At 36.8% G+C, this 25966-nt stretch overlaps 1 protein-coding gene across 1 annotated transcript in view; it reads left to right on the forward strand.

Moving 5' to 3' along the window:
* The window catches only part of RUNX1T1 (runt-related transcription factor 1; translocated to, 1 (cyclin D-related)), a 138305-nt gene that overhangs the window by 111493 nt on the left and 846 nt on the right, over nt 1-25966 (forward strand). Inside the window, 3 exon segments of the mRNA XM_011937058.1 lie at nt 9250-9318; nt 14401-14591; nt 25268-25966. The exon segment at nt 25268-25966 is cut by the window's right edge and continues 846 nt beyond it. Of these exon segments, the coding sequence (XP_011792448.1) occupies nt 9250-9318; nt 14401-14591; nt 25268-25543 (536 nt within the window). The 3' untranslated portion in view covers nt 25544-25966.

Consider the following 25966-nt stretch of genomic DNA (forward strand, 5'->3'; position numbering starts at 1 on the left):
GAGATGGATTTCTGTGGATTCTTGTTCTCATATTCTCTTATGTGATTAGCCCCATACCCATCTGCTAATTCAAGTTAGACTACTCTCCATACTGCAAAACATGCAGATTAAGCTCATAACTTTGGCCTCATTAGTATTATGACTGATTATCAAAAGTTAAAAACTTGAAGTATATGATCTGTCTATTGATCACATTATTGTTTTCAATTTGTTCCCAGCCAGTGTAGCTTTCTATGCACTTAGGTTTGTAGATTTTTGCTAATCTCTGAATGCTGAATGCCTATTATCATAAGTATTAAATAATGGAAGAGTCTAAGTCACTTAATTTACCTAACCAGTATTATTCTAAAGCATATTTTAAAGACAAAACTGTATTTGTCAGGTCGCAGTAAGGCAAGCAGCGAAAACAGAATTACATTTGGTTTGAGCCTAGTATTGGTCGAAACCAAACTATTTAGAGCAGAGTGGAAAAAAAGTCTTGTGTTTATTTCCTTATTATGAACAAAAATTGATTACTCATGAGAGATTTGCTTAGGACAGAGGAGACATTTATAACTATCCAGTCTAGGCAAAAATTGAGAGCCTTAAAGTAAATAAAACTTAGGGAGTTAAAACATCTAGTTTGGCTTATTCTATTGAACACATTCATTGAGTCAGTACTTATTTACTGAGTGCTTACTATATGCCAGGCATTGCGCTAGGCATTCTAATGAAGGAAAAAGAGTCTTCGTTTCTTTCTTTGAGGGCCTTTGGGTCTAGTGGAAGAAGGCAAGTGAATAGCTAGTGTTAAGGCCATAGGATAGTTACCTCAATTCAGTTGACCAAACTGACCAGATTGCTATCATCTGCCATCCACTGTAAAAGAAACATCTCCGAAATTGATCAGACTTCATACCTCAGTGAGTTATCAGCACATAGAACAAGGGCCATTTTGTGTATAGTCACTAGTGCTACAGTCAGATTCTGGTGATATAGGTGTATATCATGTTTTCCAGGAAGAGAGGTTCATTGTCCCTGTTACATAACCAAAATAATAAACTTGGTTTTAAAAAACTCCTTTTTAAAAGTATGCAAACTATACTATTTTTAGTGATATTCAATGGATTTTTGTTTTTGTTAAACCTGAGATGTTTGTTTGGCTTTAAGCTTTTGTAGGTTATATTAGTCAAAGGGTACAGCATTTAATTTCTTTGTTTATAGACAACATTAAGACATTATGTTTTTTATGGACACAGAATCCTAAGTTGCCATTAAGACACTATTATAACTTTAGAGAAAATCTATGTAGAACTCTGCAGTGTGCAAGTTTTAGCATCCAATAGTGTTTTGACAGTTTTTTTCACTGCACATCCTTACTAGCTGATTCTTTCAGCCTTGTGTACTATTTTCTGAGACAGAGCTATGGCTGTAAATAAGAGGACAGGTGGTTTGTAATTATGGGTCACAATCATTTACATTAAGTGCTTTCTAAGTCCCTCTTCCAGGCTTTGGAGTTGAATGAATTGATGTGTGTAATGAAAGGACTGGAGATTATTGGCTGATAAATCTATTTTCTGTGGCTGGAAAGTGTTTAATGGAGTGCACGTGTGCAGATAAAGCTATGAATATGTCTATATCTTTATATACATTTAGATCTCCATATCCCACAGTGGTATGTATTTCTTTTAGCCTAATTCTTTTGCTTCTTAAACTACTGTCTGGTCTCAAATGAGACCTTCAGAATATATTATAGAAGATATCTTTGGTTCAAAATATTGCCCTACTTATATCCCTAACTTGGAAACACTGGGAATGTTTAGTCATACACACATTCTTAGCATTTTAAAATTATATTTGGGGACTTCACAGAGAAGATTGTAACTTTCATGACTGATGTGTTGTACTTGTTAAACTCAATCCCATTCTCACTTTTGAAATATATCCGTAGTATTGAGTAAGTATAGGGGGTTAGTAAAATAACTCAATTAATCTATTACTAATTGAATTTTAAGAGTTTTCCTGGCTAGACGCAGTGGCTCACACCTGTAATCCCAGCATTTTGGAAGGGCGAGGCAGGCAGATCACAAGGTCGGGGGTTCGAGACCAGCCTGGCCAACATAGTGAAACCCCTTCTCTACTAAAGATAAAAAAAAAAAAAAAAAAAATTAGGCATAGTAGCACATGCCTGTAATCCCAGCTACTTGGAAGGCTAAGGCAGGAGAGTCACTTGAACCTGGGAGGCAGAGGTGGCAGTGAGCCAAGATCACACCATTGCACTCCAGCCTGGATGACAGGGCAAGACTCTGTCTCAGAAAAAAAAAAGGGTTTTCCCAAGATACTAAAATCTCTTTTTTGAATAACCTCCGAAACAGTTTTTAACACTGAGTAACTGAGTATACACTGAATTCATAATGGTATTTCTGTTCTTTAAATAAAATGCAAGTTGACATCTTGAAAGACTTTTCATAAGGTAGGTTTTCTTGAAATAATAGATATTTATTATTTTTACTGTTGTTAATCATTTACTTTCCAGGGAAAACTCCAAATATCCAACTGTTAACAAAATTAGAAAGCAAATTTTCACACAGCTATCTTTATTTTCAAAGTATGACTTATTTTTACATTTAACTTTTATTACATGGTATACTTCACAGAAGAAGAGCAAGATAATGTAATCAGAACTGAGAGATTTGACCACTGAAGAAGAATTACTTTTGTATGTTTAGAGAGGCAGTTGCTGGTTAGCACTTTGTATGTTTTCTGAAGTGCTTGTCAGAATCTCCATAGTAGATCTTCTTCCTTTCTTTGTCTTTGGTTCCTTTTTCTCAGAATGTTGTCACATCACTCTCTTGGCTCCTGACATTTTTCTTTTAAATTACTTTCCTTTTTACTAGCTTTTGACTATTCTAGAATCTTTCTGTAGTTTATCTTGTATCTGTGTGCTCTCTCTTTGTTTTCTAGAAGTCTTCCGGATCTTTTTTTTTTTTTTTTTTCTGAGACGGGGTCTCACTTTGTCACTCAGGGTGAAGTGTGGTGGCATAATCTCGGCTCACTGCAGCCTTGACCTCCTGGGCTCCCACCTCAGCCCCCTAAGTAACTGGGACTACAGGTGACTGCCACCACACCCAGCTAATTTTTTTGTATTTTTTGTAGGGATGGGGTTTTGCCTTATCACCCAGGCTGGTTTTGAACTCCTGAGCTCAAGGGATCTGCCCACCTTGGCCTCCCAAAGTGCTAGTATTACAGGCGTGAGCCACTGTACCTGGCCAAAATTTTTTTTCTAATGATAGGTTTCAGGCTAATGTCAGAGACTGGACATAAATTTTGAAATATAAATGCACTTTCCCTGTGCTTTTAAAAAATGTATGAACATTGTGATGACATGGTAGTAAATTTAGAAAATACCTTCACTCTGTTTTGTTAAGAGTTTAGTACTTGCCAGAGATAGAAATATCAAAAAGTTTTGTTTAAGTGTAATGAAAAATCAAAGTTAGCGTTCATAAAAATCTTAGAGCCGGGAGTGGTACCTGATGCCTGTAATCCCAACACTTGGGGAGGCCGAGGCAGGCAGATTACTAGGTCAGGATATCGAGATCATCCTGGCTAACAGAGTGAAACCCCATCTCCACTAAAAATACAAAAAATTAACCAGATATGGTGGTGCACCCCTGTAGTCCCAGCTACTCGGGAGGCTGAGGCAGGAGAATTGCTTGAACCCTGGAGAAGGAGGTTGCAGTGAACCGAGATTGTACCTCTGTATTCCAGCCTGGAGGACAGAGCGAGACTCTGTCTCAAAAAAAAAAAAAAAAAGCTTAGTAACTCAGGAGCTTGTTGAATTAATACCATCCCCTGTCCCAAGTGGGTTGGTAGAGGAATTAGTATTTTAAAATACTGCTAGCTGGCAAGTTTTATGATTGTCATATGATTGAATTATGGAATTTCTCATTGCTGTCTAAATCCTCAGGAAATCTAGCATGAAGGTTGAAAGCACAAACTCAGTAGAATTTCTAGATTCAAATTACTCATTCCTTTCCATATTAGTTTTGCAGCCTTTGGCAGGTCATAATCTCTTTGTGCTTCAGTTTCCTCGTGTAAAATGGGGATGGTAATACATATTTTATAAGCGTTTCTGTATAATGAATTAATAGGTAAAAAACTTATGAGACAGTGCCTGACACATAGTAGATGTGTTATAGCTTAGCTGTTACTATTATTTAGATGCGCATTCTCAAAAATAACTTTCTGCTGGGAGTAGTGGCCCATGCCTGTAATCCCAGCACTTTGGGAGGCTGAGGTGAGAGGATCCCTTGAGTCCAGTAGTTTGAGTCCAGCCTGGAAAACGCAATGAGACCCCATCTCTACCAAAAATCAAAAAATTAGCTGGGCATGATGGTGCATGCCTGTGGTCCCAGTTGCTCAGGAGGCTAAGATGGGAGGATTCCTTGAGCCCAGGAGGTCAAGGTGACAGTGAACCATGTTTGTGCCACTGCCCTGCAGCCTGGGCAACAGAGCAAGACCTTGTCTCAAAAAATAAAATTAAAAAATTAAAAAAATAAAATAAAATGAACTTTAAAGAATAGTGGTAAATGAAACTAGTAAAGTTTTTCCTTGGCATTCAAGATTGTGTATTGAGTATTTTTTCATCTACAAAGTACTTCTAAGCAGTTGGCTACTTTAATAAGCACAGAGATTAGAAAAGACTCCTGTCTTTATAGTAAATCTGTTGTACCTTTGTGACCCTAATTCATAATACAAGTCTATAGAAAAATAGATTTCTCCCAGCCAATGAAATATTTCAACTTCTATACTCTCAGAATATGAAAAACACTAACAAGTTATTCTGTGTATATTTGCATGTCAATGTTTGGAGTTTTGTACCCTTGTATTGATTTCTTTAAATCACATCATGAAATTAATCTCTGTTATTCAGCTGACTTCATAATGCAGATGCCTACTGTACTTAACTATATTGGGTTTAAAAATACGGGACTATTAGTTAAATATGTCCATCTTTTAAAATTAAGAGGAGATGGTTATTTCCTGGAGCATTAAGTATGTTTGTTGTAAAAAATGGAAATCTTAAAGCAGTTGCTAGCTTCTAGGTTGGATTTAGGCTTCTGAAACCTAGTGTGAAGATTTCAGAATGTATTATCCTTAAAAGCAGGTGGTTTTGTAAAGATAAAATTACTTAACTCTTTCTTTCTTTTGATGGTTTTTGTAATAGATATTATCATGATCACAGCCTCACTCTGCCCACTACAGGATGAAGGCCATACCTAGGTGCTGCCAAGCTTTGAGCATTGCTGTCCTGGGTCATATGAGGTCACATTGCTTCTCCAAAGGCTATCAGCTCATCCCTTCATGTATATTGATGGCGGCCCTTGCAGTATCTAGTATCCAATGGTCTCCATCCTGTCGTAAGTGTAGTGCATCTTCCATCTCTTTCATACATCATAGATTGCTCTTTCTGTTCTTTCACATTTCTTACACCATTTTCTGTCACTATGACCTGGTCTCCTCTCTTTATGGACGTGAATTATTTTCAAGAGGCTCCCTTCATCCTCATCCCCTTTCATCCCCCCCAAGCAATTTGCAACCCAAAGCAAGCTAGACTTAACTTAGAAGGACTTTTCTATAATGTTTTCATCTTTCAGTAGTTGCACACACACACACACACACATTTCACATTTTAAACCATCTTGTACAGATTCTTCTGTCTTTGCTTTTACCACTACATTTTAGAACAATGATTCCTTTTTATAGCAATTGATATTTTATAGGTGCTGACGAGTTAACGGTTAAGAATTAGCTTCTTTAGAATCTAAGCCTTAGAATCGTAGGGTGTTTTAGGTAGATGTGTCTAGATTAGCCCGTATTCTAAAATAGTAAAGTCCTAGGAGAGAATTGTCCCTTGTTTTGTTTTTCAAACTCAGTTTTCCCTATATAGATTCTGATATTGCTGCTGCTTAATCAGAAGATGAGATACTAATTGTGTTAGTCATTTGGTTTCTGAAGCTATAAAGTAGTGTTTATCAGGGTATCAAATAGATTTCTGAGGAGTACACCTGCTACCAATCACTCTGTTCTTTTTGTTGGTAGACCTGACATTTATCAAGTACACTAACTTAGAACTGGAGAGGATATTGTAAAATATGTATATATAATTATTTCCCTTTAGATTCTGCTATTTTGAAAAACCGTCTTTTAGAAGGTAGGTTATCATTAAGAAAACTTTTCCATAATTGGCTTTAGCATTTCTATTGGGTTTCTAAGTCAGTTAAAGTTTGAGAATATGTGGACATGGCAATATGTCCGTGAGAAATTTAGGAAGCTGTAGCCAAGGTGGAACATTGTACAGCTTTTCACTGTGGTATATGTACCCTCAAGACACCTGCTGTGCAGCCCATAGAAGGTGGAACGTCAACTGAGTCTGGCACGTTAATATTTGAGTCAGTTTGGGTGTTATAAACATTCATGGGTGAGGCTCAAGTAAAATTTTTGAAAGTGTCATCTAAGAAATTTGAAGGTTTTGCTTCCAAGGACAAAGGCAGTGAATTGTGAACTATAGAAATATTTTCTGTTTCCAAGCAACATAGATTCTGGGAATTTAAAAAATTACTTGGTGTATATTGCTTAATCCAAACTTCTTTAATGGCTTTGTTCTCTTCGAAATTTGTGGTATTTGGATTTTTAACATTGAGAGAAAAGATAAACTTTAAAATATTCTCTTCACCTTAGTTATTTATAAGGAAATAATTATATAGCCATTCTTACAAGAGCATGTAGTAATAATAATGATGATAGTAATGAGGATAATAGCAAATACCAGATAATGAGAGTTTAGGATGTGTATGAAATAGGAGGTTTTTCCTTCATTCCTCATTGCAGTGCTCTCAAATAATAGTAGTGTTGTCCCACTTTATTATAGATGAGACATCTGAGACATGGACAAACTAACATACTCAGTGTTCCAGGGTCAATAGCTGGCTTCACTGGACTAACGTTAGAACTAACTTTCTTCAGCCTATGTTGCCTGAGGCTGGTAATTAGCATCTTTCATGCATGGACTTTGGATACCTAAACATCTCCTTTCCTGTTCTTTATCATAATACTCGACTATTTAATCAAAAAATAATGTTTATAGGCTGGGCATAGTGGCTCACACCTGTAATCCCAGCACTTTGGGAGGCTGGGTGACCTGACGTCGAAAGTTTGAGACCAGCCTGGCCAACATGGTGAAACCCCATCTCTACTAAAAATACAAAAATTAGCTGGGTTTGGTAGCATGTGCCTGTAATCCCAGATACTCAGGAGGCTGAGGCAGGAGAATCGCTTGACCCGGGAGGCAGAGGTTGCAGTGAGCTGTGATCATGCCACTACACTCCAGCCTGGGCAGCAGAGCACGACTCTGTCTCAAAAAATAATAATAATAATAATGAAAAAATAATAATTTTTTATAAACTACAGGTCTCTTCTTAACACAATAAATGAAAAAAAGTTGCTACTTTGGAGTCATGTTTTTTCTTTCCTCAGACTTTGCAGATCTGTTCTCATTCTTATCCAATAAATTATGCTTAAATCAAAGTCTTTTCTCCTTAAAAGTTGTCTTTAAATGTTGTCATAAGTTAATATCTGTGTTGTACTGTGTCACATGGCTAAATATGAACTTGATTGCACTTTATTTCTTCTGGAAATAGTTATAGTGGTAAGGAAGATAATCTTGATAAATCTAATTCGTTATATCACATTTACTCTTAGGTTGTCTATGTACCAGCTGTATCTCACCTTAAGAATGAAAGTTACTTCAGTAAAAACGTTTTTTTTTTGTCATTTACTTTATAGAAATGAATACACACAGGAGAATGCATAGATATTTCCAGTCCATCCTATTAAGTAGTCATGACATCACAGTGTAAACTTTTGAAAATAAACTTTTAAATATTTGGAATAATTTTAGATTAAAAAATTACAAAGATGATATAGAGAGTTTCCATATATTCCTTACCAAGCTATAGTAAATTTTTGCTAATTCAGAATAGTTGAGAAAATCTAATGTTCTTGCCAGTTGATAATCTATGTGCCCTGAAAGAATTCAAAGCATTCAAATGTATTTAAAGCATTCAAATGTAATAACATATACTTAGCTAAACTGATCATGCTTCTCTTTATTTTTGACATTGTGTAGCACCATAAAATGTAGGAGACTGGACTGAATGTCTTGATCTTCAACATAACCATTAGATAAAATATTGTTTAAACATATATGCTACTCAACATTTACGCTACACATAGAGAACATTTCAGTTTTCCCCAGAATTTATCATGGGTTTAATAATTGTGTTTTATAAAAGTTAAAATGATTTTTTTCTTACTGAACTCTTCTATATAAGGAGGCTTTTACTGAAAATCCGATATGGAAGACGTGAAATGCATATTTTAGCTATGGAAGACTGTATGCACTTTGTTTACTTTCGAGCATGTATAAGTACTATAAAATGTTTTGTGTTATTTCCATGAACATATTATTTTAGGAGTTAGCATTCCTGTATCAAAGTTATTATTAGTTGTTTTCTTAAACTTTTAAAATCTGAGAAGCATAGTAAGCACAGCATTTAATTTAAAGTGGAACTTCATTTCCTTTTCTGGAAAGCATGGGCTAATTCTCTTTACTCAACAGAATGTCTGTGAATCCATTCCAATGAGTCTTTCTGGCTTCTACCCTTGTCAAATCCCTATGATCTAATTTGTGTGAAAAATTTTAATGCTCACTGAGATTTTAAAGAATTAATTAAGTGTGAGAACTGGTTAGCCATAGAGTGGAGCTTGCTATTCATAGAAAGGTGGCAGAATCAGAGCTCTGTGAAAATTACATTACCTGAACATTTGATTTTTTAACCACCAATTTGACTATTGAAAGGAAAACTACCAAATACAATTTATTTTCTTTAACAAAATATATCTATAGAAGTCTCCATAGTCAGAAAGTGGTGAGAACAGTGTTCCCAAACATCATATTGTATAATGAACTCAAGTTGCTTTGGCTTTGAGCATGCAGGGCATTTAGACCAATGACCTGTTTTCCTTGGGCTCTGATGACAGGCCTTGCTATTTTTGTGTATTTTCAAGAAGTGAAATGTTTAGCCGTTTAAAATTGTGTTTTTGTAGAGAAGCCAGGAGAATGGGCATTGCTTACTTTCACTCTGTACAATGACACAAGTGTGCTTACAGTACTCTCCTCCTCTCTCCACCCCTTTCCCATCCTTTTCATAGACGCGCATCGGGAATTCCTTCACAGGCCTGCGTCTGGATACGTGCCAGAGGAGATCTGGAAGAAAGCTGGTAAGAATTGTTTAAAAACATGAGTTTCGTGTTCTGGCAGCTGTGTGCAGTTGTTAATGCAGTGATGTGAGGAATGACAAGAAAGGACTTTACTGCTAACAACAACAACAGCAAAAACAAAACAAAACAAAAACCACAAAGCAAACCAAAACAAAACACCTGATTAATATTCTTAAACCAGGCCTGATTACAAGATGAAATCATTTTTATTTTAGTAACATCTGCCAGTTTCACTATAATTGAGAAGCTGGCAATATTTCCATTATAAAACTGTTTTTTTTTTTCAGGGTCATAATGATTTCAGGCTGAAACTTGGCATAGGAGGTCTTAGCTTGCATGCAGTTTTTTTCTTTGGTGAAAAAAATCTAGTGTCTTAGAAATTAAATTGCATACTTCAGCCTTCTCTCCTGCATTCTTAAAAAAAAAAAAAAAAAAAACCCACATCAAATCTAGTTGACTTGTTGAAGTACTCAGATAACTTTTTGGTTACAATTGACTTTTAAAATTGTTGTTCTGTACTAATTAGTATTCAACAATCAGAGCTAAATTACTTTTTAAGTGAAATAACAAAGTTACTAAACATTTATTTTTGCTTTTCATATACACTGTCTGCTTTCCATTACAAGATGCTGCTCTGTATTTTGTAATAGTAGATTTAAAGCTCCTCATGACCCACTGACTTGTTACTGGGCTTAAAGAAGTCCAGATCTGTGAGAATTTTGGTGGAACCACCTAGCAAGCAAAAACCTTTTTGAAAACCAACTCAGGAGATAAACATAAACCTGTTTCAAGAGTTGAAGAGGCCATGAAAAACATACTATGGCTTTCAGCTACTGTAACTCCAACTCTTAAAATAGTTTGTCTTTTTGAGTTGGGAAACTGGGAAATGCTACTTTTACAAACAGTACAAACTGAAGAGCCAGGGGACAGATTTTTTGTTTCTTTTCTACACAAGATTTCTCTTTGGGATTTCACTCAGCTGTATTTGTAGTTCTGTGTAACTTGCTGACTCTCTAGTCACATGTATCTTATCCAAGTATTTTTATACGTTTTCCAAGAAATACCTGTTTTTGTAAGAGTGATAATGAGCTTTAAAATCTGATAGCATTGTAGGTTTAGTAGCCCAGATTAAGAATCAGAAAGCTGTCTTGCACGTCCAATATGCAAATTAGATGGGTCCATTTAGCTTAAAGGTTAAAATACATATGTTGCTGAACTGTGTAGTTTTACCAGATTTACAATCATAGTTATGTGGTACTCTCAAGCTGTTAAAAATATGCTGAGTACCACCTACCTGAAAAGACGGACATCTTCCTTCTGACCATTTTCTCTTCCATTTCTAAGCTGTCAGTGCAACTTATTCCAATAAGAGGTACAAATAATTGTGATTTTGGACAGAAGAAGGGTGACTTTATGTTCAGAGGAGTGAGTCTTTTCTCTGCACTTCCCTTTTTAAGTATATTTAAGTGAAATTCTTGATAGTTCATAAAGAAAAATTGCCAGTAAGGTCTTGTGTAATCCAAATTCCTTATGTGCTATTATCTGCTCAAGTCTTTGTTTGACTGCTATTAAGTGAGAACAGATTTTTCTGAATATAGCACCTTTGTTGGAAAGTCAACTTGAATAGCTATGCACAAAGGAAGTCCTACCATAAGTGGGAAGCAATTGGACGCAGATTCATAACTGCACTATGTATTTTCCACTTAGTCAGTTGTTTATTTTTCCCTACATGTCATATTGTTATCTATTGAATCCACTATTATTTTTCTTTACTGTCTGTTTTGGGGTTTTTTTAACCTAATTCTGGGTGTAATTTAGGTTTTGGGGACTTAAGAGCAGTCCTTGTTTTTGTTGTGTGCTTGCCCTCTCCAAGAAGGGTTAAACCTTATCTAGGAAGTGTTTAGATTATTTGTTACAGTGCCTATCATCTACAGTAGGTTTTCAATCTAAAATATGACATTAAATTTGTATTCTTCTCACAGTGGTATCCCTAAACTGCTGCTTATAAACAGTTTAGGAATAGTTTTCTATGAATAGATGCTAAATTTTAAGGAGTATATTAAATCCTCCAAGTATGGATGATAGTTTCGTCTAGAAATCTCCAGTAACTACTTATAATATTTATCTTTATAGGCTTCTTAAATGGCATTTCTAGTGTTCAGTGTCAAGGCATCCAACACGATGAAAACACCAAGGGCAGAATGTGACATCTGCACTCAGCTTGTTACAATTTGAAAGCTTTTATCCTAGGTTTCTAAAATTGGCTATGGGCAAAATTTTTTTTTGAAGAAAACCTATAAAGTGTGTCTTTGCAATGAAATTATTATACGTTATCTTTGTCGCAAAAGATAGGTGAATCAAGTGTTTGAAAAATACAAAAGGGGCAGAACACCCAAAACTTGATGTAGCATAACAAATGCATCCACTTTCACAGAAAATTATAATTACAACAGGTATACCCTGTGCTTGAAAGTACATCTATAGCTTTTTGCATCGTTTTATTTTGAAATGATTTCAAACATGCAGGAAAGTTACAAAAAAAGTACAAAAAATTCCTCTATAACTTTCACCTAGTTTCCCTTATTTTATCATACTTGTTTTAGTATTTTATCTTTTCCTCTCTTGCATCCTCTTCTTTCTCTTAAATATATATATATGTATATTTCTAATCATTTTGAGAGTAAGTTGCAGACATAATTTCTCTTTACCTTAAATGATTTGAATGTCAGTTTACCAAGAACAAGAATATTCTACTTAACTTCAGTACAGTTACCAAAATCAAGACAGTCACATTGATACAAGACTTATTTAATCTACAGACCCTATGCAAATCTTTCACATTGCCCCGAATAATACAGTATAATAACATAACAACACACATTTTTAAAGATTCGAAATCCAAACAATTGTTCAAGGCCATATTCTCCTCTAAAAGTAGCATTTTTAAAAGCAAAAGTAACAAATGCACTCAAAAGTTACAAGGGGTCTTTATGAAACTGGAAAAAAATCTAACATAAAGATGGTTTTAAATTTGTAACTGAATGTTTTCTTCAGTATATTTTTACACGATCAGAGAATGTTTGCAGTTGGTAATAAATATTCAAGCACCTTGCAAATGTCCTACCAATTCTCTTTGCTGATCTGTATATGCCTGTGGGATTAGAATAGGAATGCATAATTTAAATATAAATTGCCTGATTTGCATATACAATTAGTCAAGCTACAGCTTTGATCGTAAGCAAAAATTATTGTCCTGTATTACCACTTAGATAGAATTTTAATTCACCTTGAATATTCAAACTAAATTAGACCCTGGCTGTATAGTTAGAAGGGCAGTACTTCCCTTGTGCCCCAAGTCGTTTATGATAGGGTAATAAAGGCATCTTTTTACCTCCTAGTGAAGAAGGTGCTGTAAGCTGTTTGCAATACTCTGATTCTACACAGATTGTAAATGCATATCTTAAAGCAGCTAACAAAGGCTTAATACAATTTAGTTAATATTTCCAGTATGGATCTTTTACTTATATTTTAGTTTATAAAACCTAACAGATAGTAATTGCAAAGAAATGTACTTCAGATATAATGCTGCTAAAATGACAGAGGCTACAAAAGTCATGACAGTTAATTAGTAGTCGAGAGCTTCTGATGATTCTCAAGTCATGGACGATAGATGTGTGAAATAAACCAGAAGAATTGAAGAAACCATAGGAACACTTGCATCTCTTACATTTTTAATCTACAGTAAAACATTTTTATTAGGAATCTATGTTTTTAATTAAACAGAACATTTAATTAAGGTGCTTTTTAAGTGGGTGAAACAATTAAGTGCAAACATTTGAATGAAACATGTCATAATTAGTTTTAATAGAGTGTTAATTGGTACTAGGTTTGCCAAGTTAATAATTAGTGCTTATTAAATTTTCAATTAATCATTGTCATTTTGCTTTGAATAAAGATGAAAATTAGATAAACTAATTCAGGGAGAGGATATTTTCCCCTGTTAATTAGAACAGTTAATTTTTTTAATGGAAATTACTTGTTTTAGTTGTCAATCTTATGTTGTACATTAGTTGAATCTTTGCACCCTTTCCTCAGCCAAAAATAAAGAGCTTATTTGACACCTTGCAGACTCAGTCAGGCCTGATTGTTTTGGCCCATGGTATGATTCAGTTATATTTGTCTAGTGCAACAGTTGGTTATGCAAAACCACTGTATATATTTGGTAAAGTAAATGGACAGCAACTTAAAATGTAAAAATGAGATTATTTTTTATTTTTTAAAACCTGTATCATTTAATCTATAAAGGCACATACTTACATTACTCAGGAAATGACTTTTCAAAAGTAAAACTGGATCATCCATTATAGCATTGATTTTTCGTTAAAAGGTCTATAGTAACTTAATTGCTATCTGAGTTACCTTTTCACTATTGTGTTATAGATTATACCAGCAACTACTAGTTTGCACTTACTTGTTTATGTGTAAAATCCATTCTCTGCCTCTCTTTTTTTCTGAATGCTTGACCTGTGGACTCTCCTATATTCGTATTAACTCATAGCATTGTGGAAAACTAACTTTATGTGTCTGAATTATTCAGACAGGTTTCTTGTGAATGTCCTTGTCTTTTAACTTCTTATCTGGTCTCAGAATCATTTCTGGAGGCATCAATTTGATGAAAAAATTATAATAATGATATAGGAATTTCAAAAAATATTTCCATGAATTCAAGTTAAAGAAACATTTTCACCCTTTGTTTTCCTAAATGTATGGCAGAAGATCTGCTAGTTTTTAGACTGCTGGAACTGCCTGATAATTTGGATGAGAGTTATGCTTGTTCTATAGAATTCTATAAAAAAGTAATCAGATAGTGGGCATGGTGACTGGTAGGCGCCTGTAATTCCAGCTGCTAAGGGAGATTGATGCAGAGGATCACTTGAGCCTAGGGGTTCGAGACCAGCCTGGGCAATACAGTGAGACCTGACTCGAAAAGAAAAAGAAAATTAAAAGAAAAGTAATCCATATCCAATGACTTGGACTAACCGAGACTGTTTTCTTGTCTGGTTTGGCCTGACTGGCACACAGAGGAGGCCGTCAACGAGGTGAAGCGCCAGGCGATGACGGAGCTGCAGAAGGCCGTGTCTGAGGCGGAGCGGAAAGCCCACGACATGATCACGACAGAGCGGGCCAAGATGGAGCGCACGGTCGCCGAGGCCAAGCGTCAGGCAGCAGAGGACGCACTGGCAGTTATCAATCAGCAGGAGGATTCAAGCGAGGTGGGGCGTCTTGGAAGGCTCCAAATAAACAAGATAGTTTTCATTCATTAGAGTGCTCATTTTTTACTCAAGGTGATCACTTTAGACAAATATTTGGAAAAAAATTTAAAACAGTGTGGGGAAAGTCAAGGTACTTGTGAAATTTGCCAAGAGCTGATCACATTTGTCTTTTTATTGAACACCTAATCTTTGCCAAAAAAGGTTTTGAATATGTTTGGTAGGTTACTAATTAAAGTGAAATTCTTATAACTTCCCAGCATTATTTAGAGACTCATAGCTTGGCTTTGTGTGTTTCTGTATGTGTGTGTGTTTTGTATATGTGTGCATGTGCATATGTGTATGCTTGCTTTCTAATTGGGATTTAATAGATACCGTGTAAGCCGTGTTCTCCAAAGACATCTGGCAGGCTTGGGATTGAAATCACTGCCTTAGCTGTTGGTCCTAAAGTTCAATGCTAAAACCATGTTTGCGTCAACTGAATATTTCTAAGAGATCTTGGAGACAGTCTGTACTTCCATATTATTTGTGATAACCCATATGATGGTCATTTCATAGCGTAACATTGCTGCTAGAGGTAATAGTACATATATTATTGTTCCAGTATAATATTTCTCTCACACACACACACACACACACAGCTAGGCTAAATGGCTCAAAGATCTGCAAAGTAACTAAAACACAATATCCAACAAAATGATTTTTAAAATATAGCCTGCAAAATCAGAGCAGAATAGTAATGCTCCACGTTAATTAACATAGCATCACAATCCTTAACCCCAGAGTAACTTTAGATAAAGGACTACAATGGGCTGCTCTCACCAAGCTGAACTCACAATGGCATGGACTGATAAATCAATGGTCTACTACAATACATATCTATAATTTGTGAGGGAGAGTAAGTATTTAATTTGTACCAGGCTTTTCTGTAGATGAAAGACTCTGCAGGGATCACTCAATGCCCAGAATTTCTATTTAATGTGTAGCAGATGAATAACAAGGGGACAAAAGGAATTGATTTTCAACATTTGAAAGTTTCTCAGGAAAAGAGGGACAAAGGGAAGTTTATCTGCCCTTTAACTGCTGACTTACAATTAAACTAGACATAAATTCAGTTTTATTGGTATCTTGTGACTAAGATATAAGGACTTTGTTTTGTGTTTTTTATTTTAAAAACATTATTAGCATCTTTTGAGGAGAATTTGTCCTTCTCTGTTCAAATGAGCAATATCGTGAGGCACAGTTGATGTCATCATTAAAACTATCACTTTCACATGAATGTTTTAGGGCTGTTAGGTATGTTAAGAGTACTTTTTAGGTCACCAAATTCTAAAGATAGATGTCTAGTAAGAAATTGTCAATTAAGTCTTTGTATTCAGGCAGTAACATGCTGTATTCCTTCAGTATTTATAAACTTTGTGTCTTTGTTCCCAAAACCTATTTAGAAAATATATGATCTTGACACCAATATTTAGCATTATAAATATACTCTGTTAAATAGTAAACAGCATCCGTGATAGGTTATTCAGTCATATCTACTACTTATGTAAGAATGCTCTTCTGTAATAATTGTTTTTCTTTTTTTTTTTTTTTTTTTGACCTCTTGGGTGAGCTGATCTTTAATATAACATTACCAGTGTCTTCAATGACACTTTCCCAATAATTTTAAAGCAGAGCATCATAGAGGAAAGAGTTTGGAATTCAGAGGATCAAATTTCATTCCTGGCTACAGTTCTTACAATTCTGTGACTTTTGAGAAAGGCACTGAACCTGTAAAAGCTTTGATTTTATCATAATCTGAAGAAGAGTGGAAGTGTCTAGTGTATGGCTTGAACCTTGAGTCATGCTATGGATGAGGAAACTCACCTGGCTAAAATTACACAGCTAGGAAATGGCAGAGCCCCAACAGGATCTCACAGCATGCTTTCAGTCCCTGTTGTTTTGTAACAGTGAAATAAGGAGCTTTTCATAAGGATCATTAAGATAATTTTTGGATGCAGATAAAGACAGCAACTTAGGTCTGTTTTCTTATTCTTTAAATAGCAAGACCACTTTTAAGACCTGGGGAGGAATCATCTCTAGAAGGATTAAGCCTCTTTTCTCCAAAAATAATGTAAATAATTTCCCAAGAATAGAAGAAAGAAAGATGGAAAAAAGACTTCTTTACACCCAATAAGGTCCATATTGCCATGTGCTTGCTTATTTATTTATTTATTTATTTATTTATTTATTTATTTATTTATTTATTTATTTTGAAATGGAGTCTCGCTCTGTCACCCAGACTGGAGTGCAGTGGTGCAATCTTGGCTCACTGCAAGCTCTGCCTCCCGGGTTCACGCCATTCTCCTGCCCCAGCCTCCTGAGTAGCTGGGACTACAGGCGCCCGCCACCACGCCCCACTAATTTTTTTTGTATTTTTAGTAGAGACAGGGTTTCACCGTGGTCTCGATCTCCTGACCTTGTGACCTGCCCGCCTCAGCCTCCCAAAGCGCTGGGATTACAGGCGTGAGCCACCACGCCCGGCCTGCCTTGTGCTTTAAGTATTTTATGAATTATTCTGTTTTCTAAGAAAAACGAAAGTTCCCATTTCTTAGAAGTTTAATGTGCAAAACTTACCAGAGAGTGCACTGTAACCTAGGGTTCAGGGCAACCACACCTCCCACTTTGGGTGGAACTGTCCATTGACACCTAATGTCCCCGTGTAATTATTACGAGCGCCCCCTTACACTGTCAAGTGTCCTGTCTTCAATGATAAGTTGAATGGTCCCACCTCTTAAAGGCCATGTTCATCTGATCAGATGATGATCTTTTGCTAGCACAGCTCAGAGGCAGATAGGTGTGGCAGAAAGTATCTGAGAGGAGGACCCAGAAGTCCTGAATTATGGCCCCAGCTCAGTTACTGTCTCGGAGGTCCTTGGGCAATTCATTTCATTCCTGTCAGCCTCCATTTCTTCTTAAGGAATGGGACGATACTCACTTACCTTGCAAGGTTGTTTAAAAGATTTTTAAAATAGTGTTTTTGAAGGCTGTAACACAATATATCTGCTCATATTTCCCACAGTTTTTAAAAAATCACAATATATACTAAAGTATTCCTACTGAAACAATATTATTTTCTCCCTTTCCCTTTCTTTATTTGACGCCATCACCTATTGTAAACATCTGCCCATCTCTTACCTAGGTCAGGTATAAACTGTATAGTCCAAATCTATAACAATGTATATGTGGTTAGATACACACATTATGATTCTCTCTCTGCTTCATAGTGACTTTAAGAAGGAATCTAAGACTGGCAGTGGAAATGTTTCAGAAGGAGGAGAGGAATTGAGAACATTTAATTGGGGAGACCAGCAGAAAGAAGGCTTGGAGGCAGGAATGAATAACTCATGGTTATTATTTGTGGGGGGGGGGGGGGCGTGTAAAATTTATCATCCAAACGGGGATGGTTTTTGGAGTAAGAAAGATTGCTTTTGCTGAGACAGACCAGTCCGGTAAACCAGGCTGTCCCAGGCTCATGGGAACCCACAGTCAGCAGAGTTATTGGAGGTTGCATGAAGTTTGTTTTGCCTGAGATGAAATAAGACGACCTACAATGTGTGTTTAACTCTGCACCAGGCATGGTATAAAGTGCTTTCTACACTTTAGCTCGTTTACTTCTCACATCGACTCTGACAAAGTAGATAGTGCGACTTTTCTCGTTTTACAGATAAAAAAGCTGTGTCTTGGCCGGGCGCGGTGGCTCAAGCCTGTAATCCCAGCACTTTGGGAGGCCGAGACGGGCGGATCACGAGGTCAGGAGATCGAGACCATCCTGGCTAACCCGGTGAAACCCCGTCTCTACTAAAAAAAAAATACAAAAAACTAGCCAGGCGAGGTGGCGGGCGCCTGTAGTTCCAGCTACTCGGGAGACTGAGGCAGGAGAATGGTGTGAACCCGGGAGGCGGAGCTTGCAGTGAGCTGAGATCCGGCCACTGCACTCCAGCCCGGGTGACAGAGCCAGACTCCGTCTCAAAAAAAAAAGCTGTGTCTTGAAGGGATTAGGCCACTTGCTGAGTGTCTCGTGGTCAGTAAGTGTGAGTTGGTCCTTAGCTCAGGCAGCCCGGCTTTCAGGCCACCTTCTTAGTAGCTACATGGTGGGAGTGGGAGGTTTTTGTTTGTTTGTTTGTTTCCTGATTGTGTACTACTGTATCTGTTCTTCATTGGACGTCATGATTATTTCTACCTACTTCTCAAACTTTACTTGGATTTATAGGCTGATAATTGTTATTACTATCAGTTAGAATGACACTGGACTTGCAGCAGATATCTAAGCAATGTGATGCTTACTGTACTTTCTCTTTTCCCAGTGAATTATATATTTAACCCGGAATAGAATGCCAGCATTAGCATAAATCAGAAATTCACTGAATCTGATCATCTTAAACTCTCTTATTTTTTCCGTATTTATTTCCATTTTTTATTTCCTATCTGTGTACAGATAAAGCTTTTTCCAGTGAATGCTCTCAGATTGCAGCTATTTCCAAGGAAACTTCTACAGCTTTCTTTGAGATCCATACCTTATACTAGCTTGGGTGATTGAAGCAAGAAACTGCAAGTGAGCACAGAAACAGATAAATACTTTTACTGTTCTAATTGTTTAGAGTTTTAAACTACCAAAGTGATGTTTTTCCCCCCAGATTAAAACAGCCTTTATTTATCATTCTTACATAGGTGCAGAGCTGCACAGTTATACCAACCTCAGTGGGATCTGTGAAGTTTGGCCCAAACTGGAAATGCCACCTGTGTAGACTCTGAATAAAACATAGGGGCCTCACAGCATGGGTCCTATCAAAGCCTTCACAATCTCATCAGACCAGTTGATTCCCAGAAAAATCTGGAGCTCTCAGAGCATGAGCTATGATGCTATGTTACAATTTTTATATATATATGTACATATATATGTGTGTGTGTATATATATATATGTAGTTATACAATATACAATATGTACAGTTATATATATATATATAATTTTTTTTTTAATTAAGAGGTCAACCGTTTGATTCCGTAGATGTTCATGGTATAGTAAACAGGGCACTGGGCTAGGATTGACCTTTGGTTGCTCACCTCTTGAAGCTTTGGTTTTCTTATCTGCAAAATTTGGGATAACGTTTCCGTGATCTACCTGATTTGCAAGGTGATTGAGAGGTGCAAATGAGATGAGGAGAAGTGTTTTATTAAAAGAAAAGTCACCTTACAAATGAGCAGTGTGTATATATAAGAAAGAAAGAGGAAAACGGAGAAGAAAACCAGTTAAGAAATGATCCTAACAGGAAGAGTGGTGAGGGAATTAGAGTAGTGACTATGCGATTGGAAAGGAAAGGAGGGAGACCACAGAAGTAAAATCTGTGCGGTTTGGCACTGAATGGTTCCAGGGGCTACAGAAAGAGGGGTTTGCAATAAAGTGGCAAAGTCTTAGGCATGAGTGTTGCCAAAGACTGAAATGGACCCACCAGAGTTGGGTTTAGGGAATACTGACTTAGAGGAGCATCCTCAGATCAGGCAGTTGAAAGTAGGAGCACAAAACTCAGGAAGAAGATGACAAGAAGAAGCAGGTTTGAGAGTAATTTGCTTACAGCTGGTTGTTGAAACCACAAGATCTCACAAGGGGCAGCATGAGAAGGAAAGGATATTCCTTTTCTTTATGCCAGCATCCCTCCCTCCCTCACTATCAACTGTTTACAGGGAAAAGAACAAACAGTAGAAGAAGTTATTGTATAAGAAAGAGAATTTTAGTAGTATCTAGGAAACCAAAATTAGGGGAAATTTCAACAAGAGGCATTTAATAAGGAAGAACGGGGAAGTAGTCAGCAGTGATAAATCTTCAGAAATTTTGAGGACAGCAAATGAAGATGGAGAAGAAATTATTAGTCACTAATGAAGTAAGAGGGGAAGTAAGTTAATGTTCTTCCCCTGTAGCTGTCAGTGCCTGTGGGTGATAGCACTTAATTTGAATGGGACCTTGAGCTTTCTAATTCTAAAGGTTGTAAGGTACTGGATCTGGAGCAAGGATTGTATCTACTCTCTCTTTCTTCCAGTCAGTACCAAAAGGAAGGAGTGGTGTTAGTACCTGCCATTTATTCAGGACCTACTGAACATCATGCACTGTGCTTAGCACTGACATAATCCTGAATAATCCTGAGGTTATTATTCCTGCTTTACATGTTCTGTTGCTCCAAGAGGTTAAGTAACTGGCTTCTGGTTCCAAAGCCACGAAGTGATGAAGTTGGAAATGAAGTTGGCCTGGCTTTTGAAGCCTGTGCCATTTTCATTACACACTCTGACACCTCGTCTTTGCTGCTCTAACTTTATGGTTCAATGTCTGTCCATTTTTGGGAGTTAAGTGCCTGCTAACCTGTTCCTGCCACAATGAGAGCTAATAAAAGATCTGAAATTGACAAAGTGTGGCATTTTGGAAAGAGTATTTTTAATTTGTAATCCAAACATCTGGGTGAATCAAACTTTGGCTATGTAATTTTGTATTTTTGTGACTTGGGGCAAGCCTTTTACTGTGCAAATTATTTATTTTGAGAGCCCCAATTTCTGAAACTGCAATCATGTGAAAATGATTTTAAATTGTCAAGTGCAATGCAAGTAGATGATGATGTGATCTTAATGTGAATTTAAGTCAATGTGTTGCCTTCTGTAGGATTCTTAACATTTGAGGAGTTTCAGTTACCATCATTCTATTATATTTAAATTTATTACACATCAATTCTGTGCAAGTTTTTCTGGAGAATTATAGATATGTAAGATCTGGAGAGACTTAAAGCAGTTCAGAGACAAAATAAAAGATATTTTGTCCTTCAGAGAAAGATTTTTCTGCAGTAAGAACCAGAAGGGATATATGCCTATATAAGAGAAAGATCATTCTCTAAATATTTTTCTTAGGGACAAAGAGAAATGCTGATTTGAAACAAAGTGTCAAACACCTTCAATATGCAGCGTTGGCATTCAAAAGCTTCAATCCATTGGTTCTGTATCTAGCCTTGTATTTAGTATATTTAGCAAAGGGGATGTTCGTGTTCAGCCACAAGTTCTTCATCTGAGTCACAACCTAACTTTGGTCAATTGACTTATTCTTATTTTTCAGATGGGGAGGAAAATATGTTTATGCCATAAAGGGAATAACATTATCACAAATAAGGGAAGACTATAAAGTACTATGAGCTTTGGGAATGAAATTTGCTATGAAATGGATATCTGTGAGCTTTCTACAGTATTGTGGTAATTTCAGTCACATCACTCCTTAGAGGCCTGAAAGGGAAGCTTAGTCATTTAAAAATAAAATAAATAAATAAAACAATTATCAGGAAATACTATCTTGAATATAAAATGCACAAATTGAAACATGTAAAATTAGATTAAGCCATTGACTGCCTTTATCCCAGCCCTTGTGGATAGACGTGTGGCTGTTAGACACAATTTGCAATGTCCACCTTTGTGAACAGTAGAAAGCTTAGAATGATCCAAATTGGAGTACTCACAAGATTCTGTACCTTCCGCTGTTTCCAGAATTGTGACTGTTCAGGGGCTGAATACCACTGATCAGGCATCAATCTCGCAGGTATGGATTAGCCAACAGGAAATTCTAGAGCATCCAAAAGAAATATATTAATAGAAATTGCTCTTTCAGTTTTCTAATGAGCTGTTAAGAATGAATATGCACATTGGAGCGTTTGTTAGTTGAACACTCACTAAAGTCCCCTGTACATTCACGGCAATGCAGTGTCAAAAGAAATAAAAATTTGCAGACTTTTTTTAACCAGATCATTAAAATTGCTCTTTTTGTAACTTCCTACAGCTGAAGGTTTTTTTTTTTTTTTGTCCCAGTGGTGGGCGGTAAATGAATAGTATCAAACAACTTCAGAATGAAACTAGAGGTAAAACGAGCCAGACCCCTTAACTCCTGGATCAGAACCAGACAATACTAGGCAAGAAGGCTCAATTCCCAGCAGCTTCACGATCCAAAACATCTGTTTCTGTATTTGGCACAATTCCACTTTTTTATTTATAAAATTGTTCCCATCTTTGAAAACACTTTAAAAAATAAAGAAGCCCCCATTCTGTCTCCCTTTCCACTTCCCAGCACATGCATCTGTAATTACCTGGTTTAGTCTGTGTGTTTAATCAGTTTAAATTGAGAATGTTGCAGACATCTGATTTCAATCTGAAGGAGCCATTGAGTATTGGACAGTTACCACCCTGTGTCTGCCAAAACGGGCCTCTGCCAAAAAACGGATAGGACTCACACCAGGGTATTTCCTAAAGAAGCCACTTGACTCAGATTAGATGTTTAATTTCCTTAAAATATTGTTTTGGATGTGAGTCTCTGTTCTCTAATTGGAATATTCTGATGTAATTTAGGAATATCGCTTATTTGCTGAGCTTGTTCCAGGATCCAGCTGGCATTATTCTAAAAGCCTAAACCTCAAGGAAGTTAACTTCACTCTGAGCAATGAGTATTATACCTCACGGCTTTGAAGGATGGGCCAGGCCCACATTTGCTCACATCTTTGTGGAACCATTGTACATGCATGCAATGCAGTTGCAGTAATTTTGAGAGAGAAAGACTTCTAGTTATGGTAATGAAACTTCTGATCAGAGCTTCTCATCTTTTGAGATAGTTTCTTAATTGAAGTAGGAATAAATTATTTTCTTCTACTACTGACTATTCACTTAAATTTTATTTTAACTTATGACATTTTTTGACATATCAACTAAGTTTCTAGATTTCCTCAGCAGTGTTCACTTAAAACACCTGTCATTGGCCAGAGTTTGAGATTTTAAGTTTTTGTTTTGTTTTTCCTTGTGGCATTGTAATTTCTTTTCTTTTTTATTTCTGTTTTTTTTTTGTTTGAGCTTTTCTGCTCAACATAATAATGTCTAATGGTTAAAGAAATAAAAACATGGAGCTGGATTCTTTCTAAAAGTTTTACATTGGAGTTCTTGAGTTCAAAGGTTTTCAGCACATGAAAGCCTCTGGGAGCCCGTTGATTTGTTAACAATGTTAGGATGGCTGCTAAAAATTCCCTTGCATGTTTTGTACAGCGGTAAAGCCATACACAGGGTGATAGGCTGACATTTCCTAGGAGTATAGTATTGTCAGCAGCTCATGAGCTTGCCTTAAGCCACACAACCAGCATGCTGGAAGCAAAGCAAATGTAGAGAACACAGTAGGGAAACCTGTGAATATCTGCTTATGTCAGGGCTTTAAAAATCTTTCTTATCACACAAGTACACGGCATCAGCTGTTTGGGGTTACCAGATTGTAGTCAGAAGTTGGTTTTTCAAGGACATAATCAAAACCAATGAAGATTAAGAATAAAAAGTTGAATGGCATAAAGCTAAGATCACTTACTATAGCTTTGCATAATGGAGTTTGTCTTGCCAAAGAAACTAGGAACATTTAAACATTTAAAGTCAGCTTTCTGAGGTCTCCCTCCCCACCACACTCATAGGAGGACCCCTGAAAGTTAGTTTCCTCCTCATTCCTCCTTGCCTGCCTAGGACCTATCCCCAAAAGGTGCTCTTCTGTCTCTGGTATGTTTGTGCTCTAATTCACGATGCATTTATCTTAAAGTTTAAATCCTGTTGGCAGCCTCATTCCCACTTTTCTCATGTCTTGCAAAACACTGCCCACAACTGGCAGCGAACTTGCTAGGGTTTGCGTTTTGTTCTCATCACTCCCAGATGAGCCCCAGTTCCCTCTGCTTTTCTGACTTCCAAGAGTTGTTGAGGCACAAAGGAGCAGGAGAGCAACTCCATTGGCTGTAAAGAACTGTGTGCAAATAGAATTGCTATTTGGCTAGTTTTAGCATTTCTCATTTCTGAAAGCCAAATGAGGCATAGTCTAGTTCATTCATTTCACAAATACTTATTGAACACTTACTATCTATCAGTCACCATTCTGGGTGCTTCAGATACAGGGAGAAAAAACAAACCAAGGATCCTGTCCTCCAGGGAGCTGAGGTAAAGGGGGTTGTTTCAACACAGTCCTAGCATTTGGTTGTAAGGTTCACTGAATAGCTGCAGTGAAAGAACTAAAGACAGAGAGAGGTTAAAGGACTTGCCTCACCCTGTCTAGTCTGAAGGAGCAGGAAATAGAATCCTTTATCTACTATTACTGTATTTCTTTGAATCCAATATAGATATGGTTCTGGCAGTTTCTTTGTGATTACTTTTAGTATCCAAAAGGAAGGAGCTTCTGCTCAGATATATCTGTGTGTCTGACAATTGTGGTATACGTATTGGGAAAAAAATTGGAAATAGTAATTGCTAGTCAGTATGAGTGAAAGGAGAATTTACATATAAAGATCACTAAACCTAGAAAGAAAGGATGTTATAGTAAGAACTTAACATAGATGTTAAGTTCAAAAGGATGTTTGTAAGAACAAAAAAGTCTTCAACTACTTTGTTAGATGCCATAGTAGTTGTTGGCAGAACAGTTTGGACAACCATCCCATCAAACCCTGCATCTTCTGTGTTTAGTGTGTGTACCCATATGTAAACACCTGGATTTTTCATCCTGACTGTATAGTTCTTGAAAATAAGGCTACAGTGATGCCTAACAAATTTGTCAGACTATTGTCATAACAGTGTATTAATTTGGGATCTTGCTGTCTTCTGCCTTCTCCTTTAGAGTTGCTGGAATTGTGGCCGTAAAGCGAGTGAAACCTGCAGTGGCTGTAACACAGCCCGATACTGTGGCTCATTTTGCCAGCACAAAGACTGGGAGAAGCACCATCACATCTGTGGACAGACCCTGCAGGCCCAGCAGCAGGGAGACACACCTGCAGTCAGCTCCTCCGTCACACCCAACAGCGGGGCTGGGAGCCCGATGGACACACCACCAGCAGCCACTCCGAGGTCAACCACCCCGGGAACCCCTTCCACCATAGAGACAACCCCTCGCTAGACGTGAACTCAGAACTGTCGGAGGAAAGACAACCAACGCAAAACCAATTCCTCATCCTCAGATGCTCAAAGTTGTTTTTTTGTTTGTTTGTTTATTAGATGAATTATCCTATTTCAGTACTTCAGCAAGAGAGAACCTAACTGTATCTTGAGGTGGTAGTAAAACACAGAGGGCCAGTAACGGGTCGTAATGACTTATTGTGGATAACAAAGATATCTTTTCTTTAGAGAACTGAAAAGAGAGCAGAGAATATAACATGAAATGATAGATTTGACCTCCTCCCTGTTATTTTCAAGTAGCTGGGATTTTAAACTAGATGACCTCATTAACCGATGCTTTACCAAACAGCAAACCAAGAGATTGCTAATTGCTGTTGAAAGCAAAAATGCTAATATTAAAAGTCACAATGTTCTTTATATACAA

Source organism: Colobus angolensis, unplaced genomic scaffold (assembly GCF_000951035.1).
Source record: "Colobus angolensis palliatus isolate OR3802 unplaced genomic scaffold, Cang.pa_1.0 Scaffold16, whole genome shotgun sequence".
Classification (NCBI taxonomy): Eukaryota; Metazoa; Chordata; class Mammalia; order Primates; family Cercopithecidae; genus Colobus; species Colobus angolensis.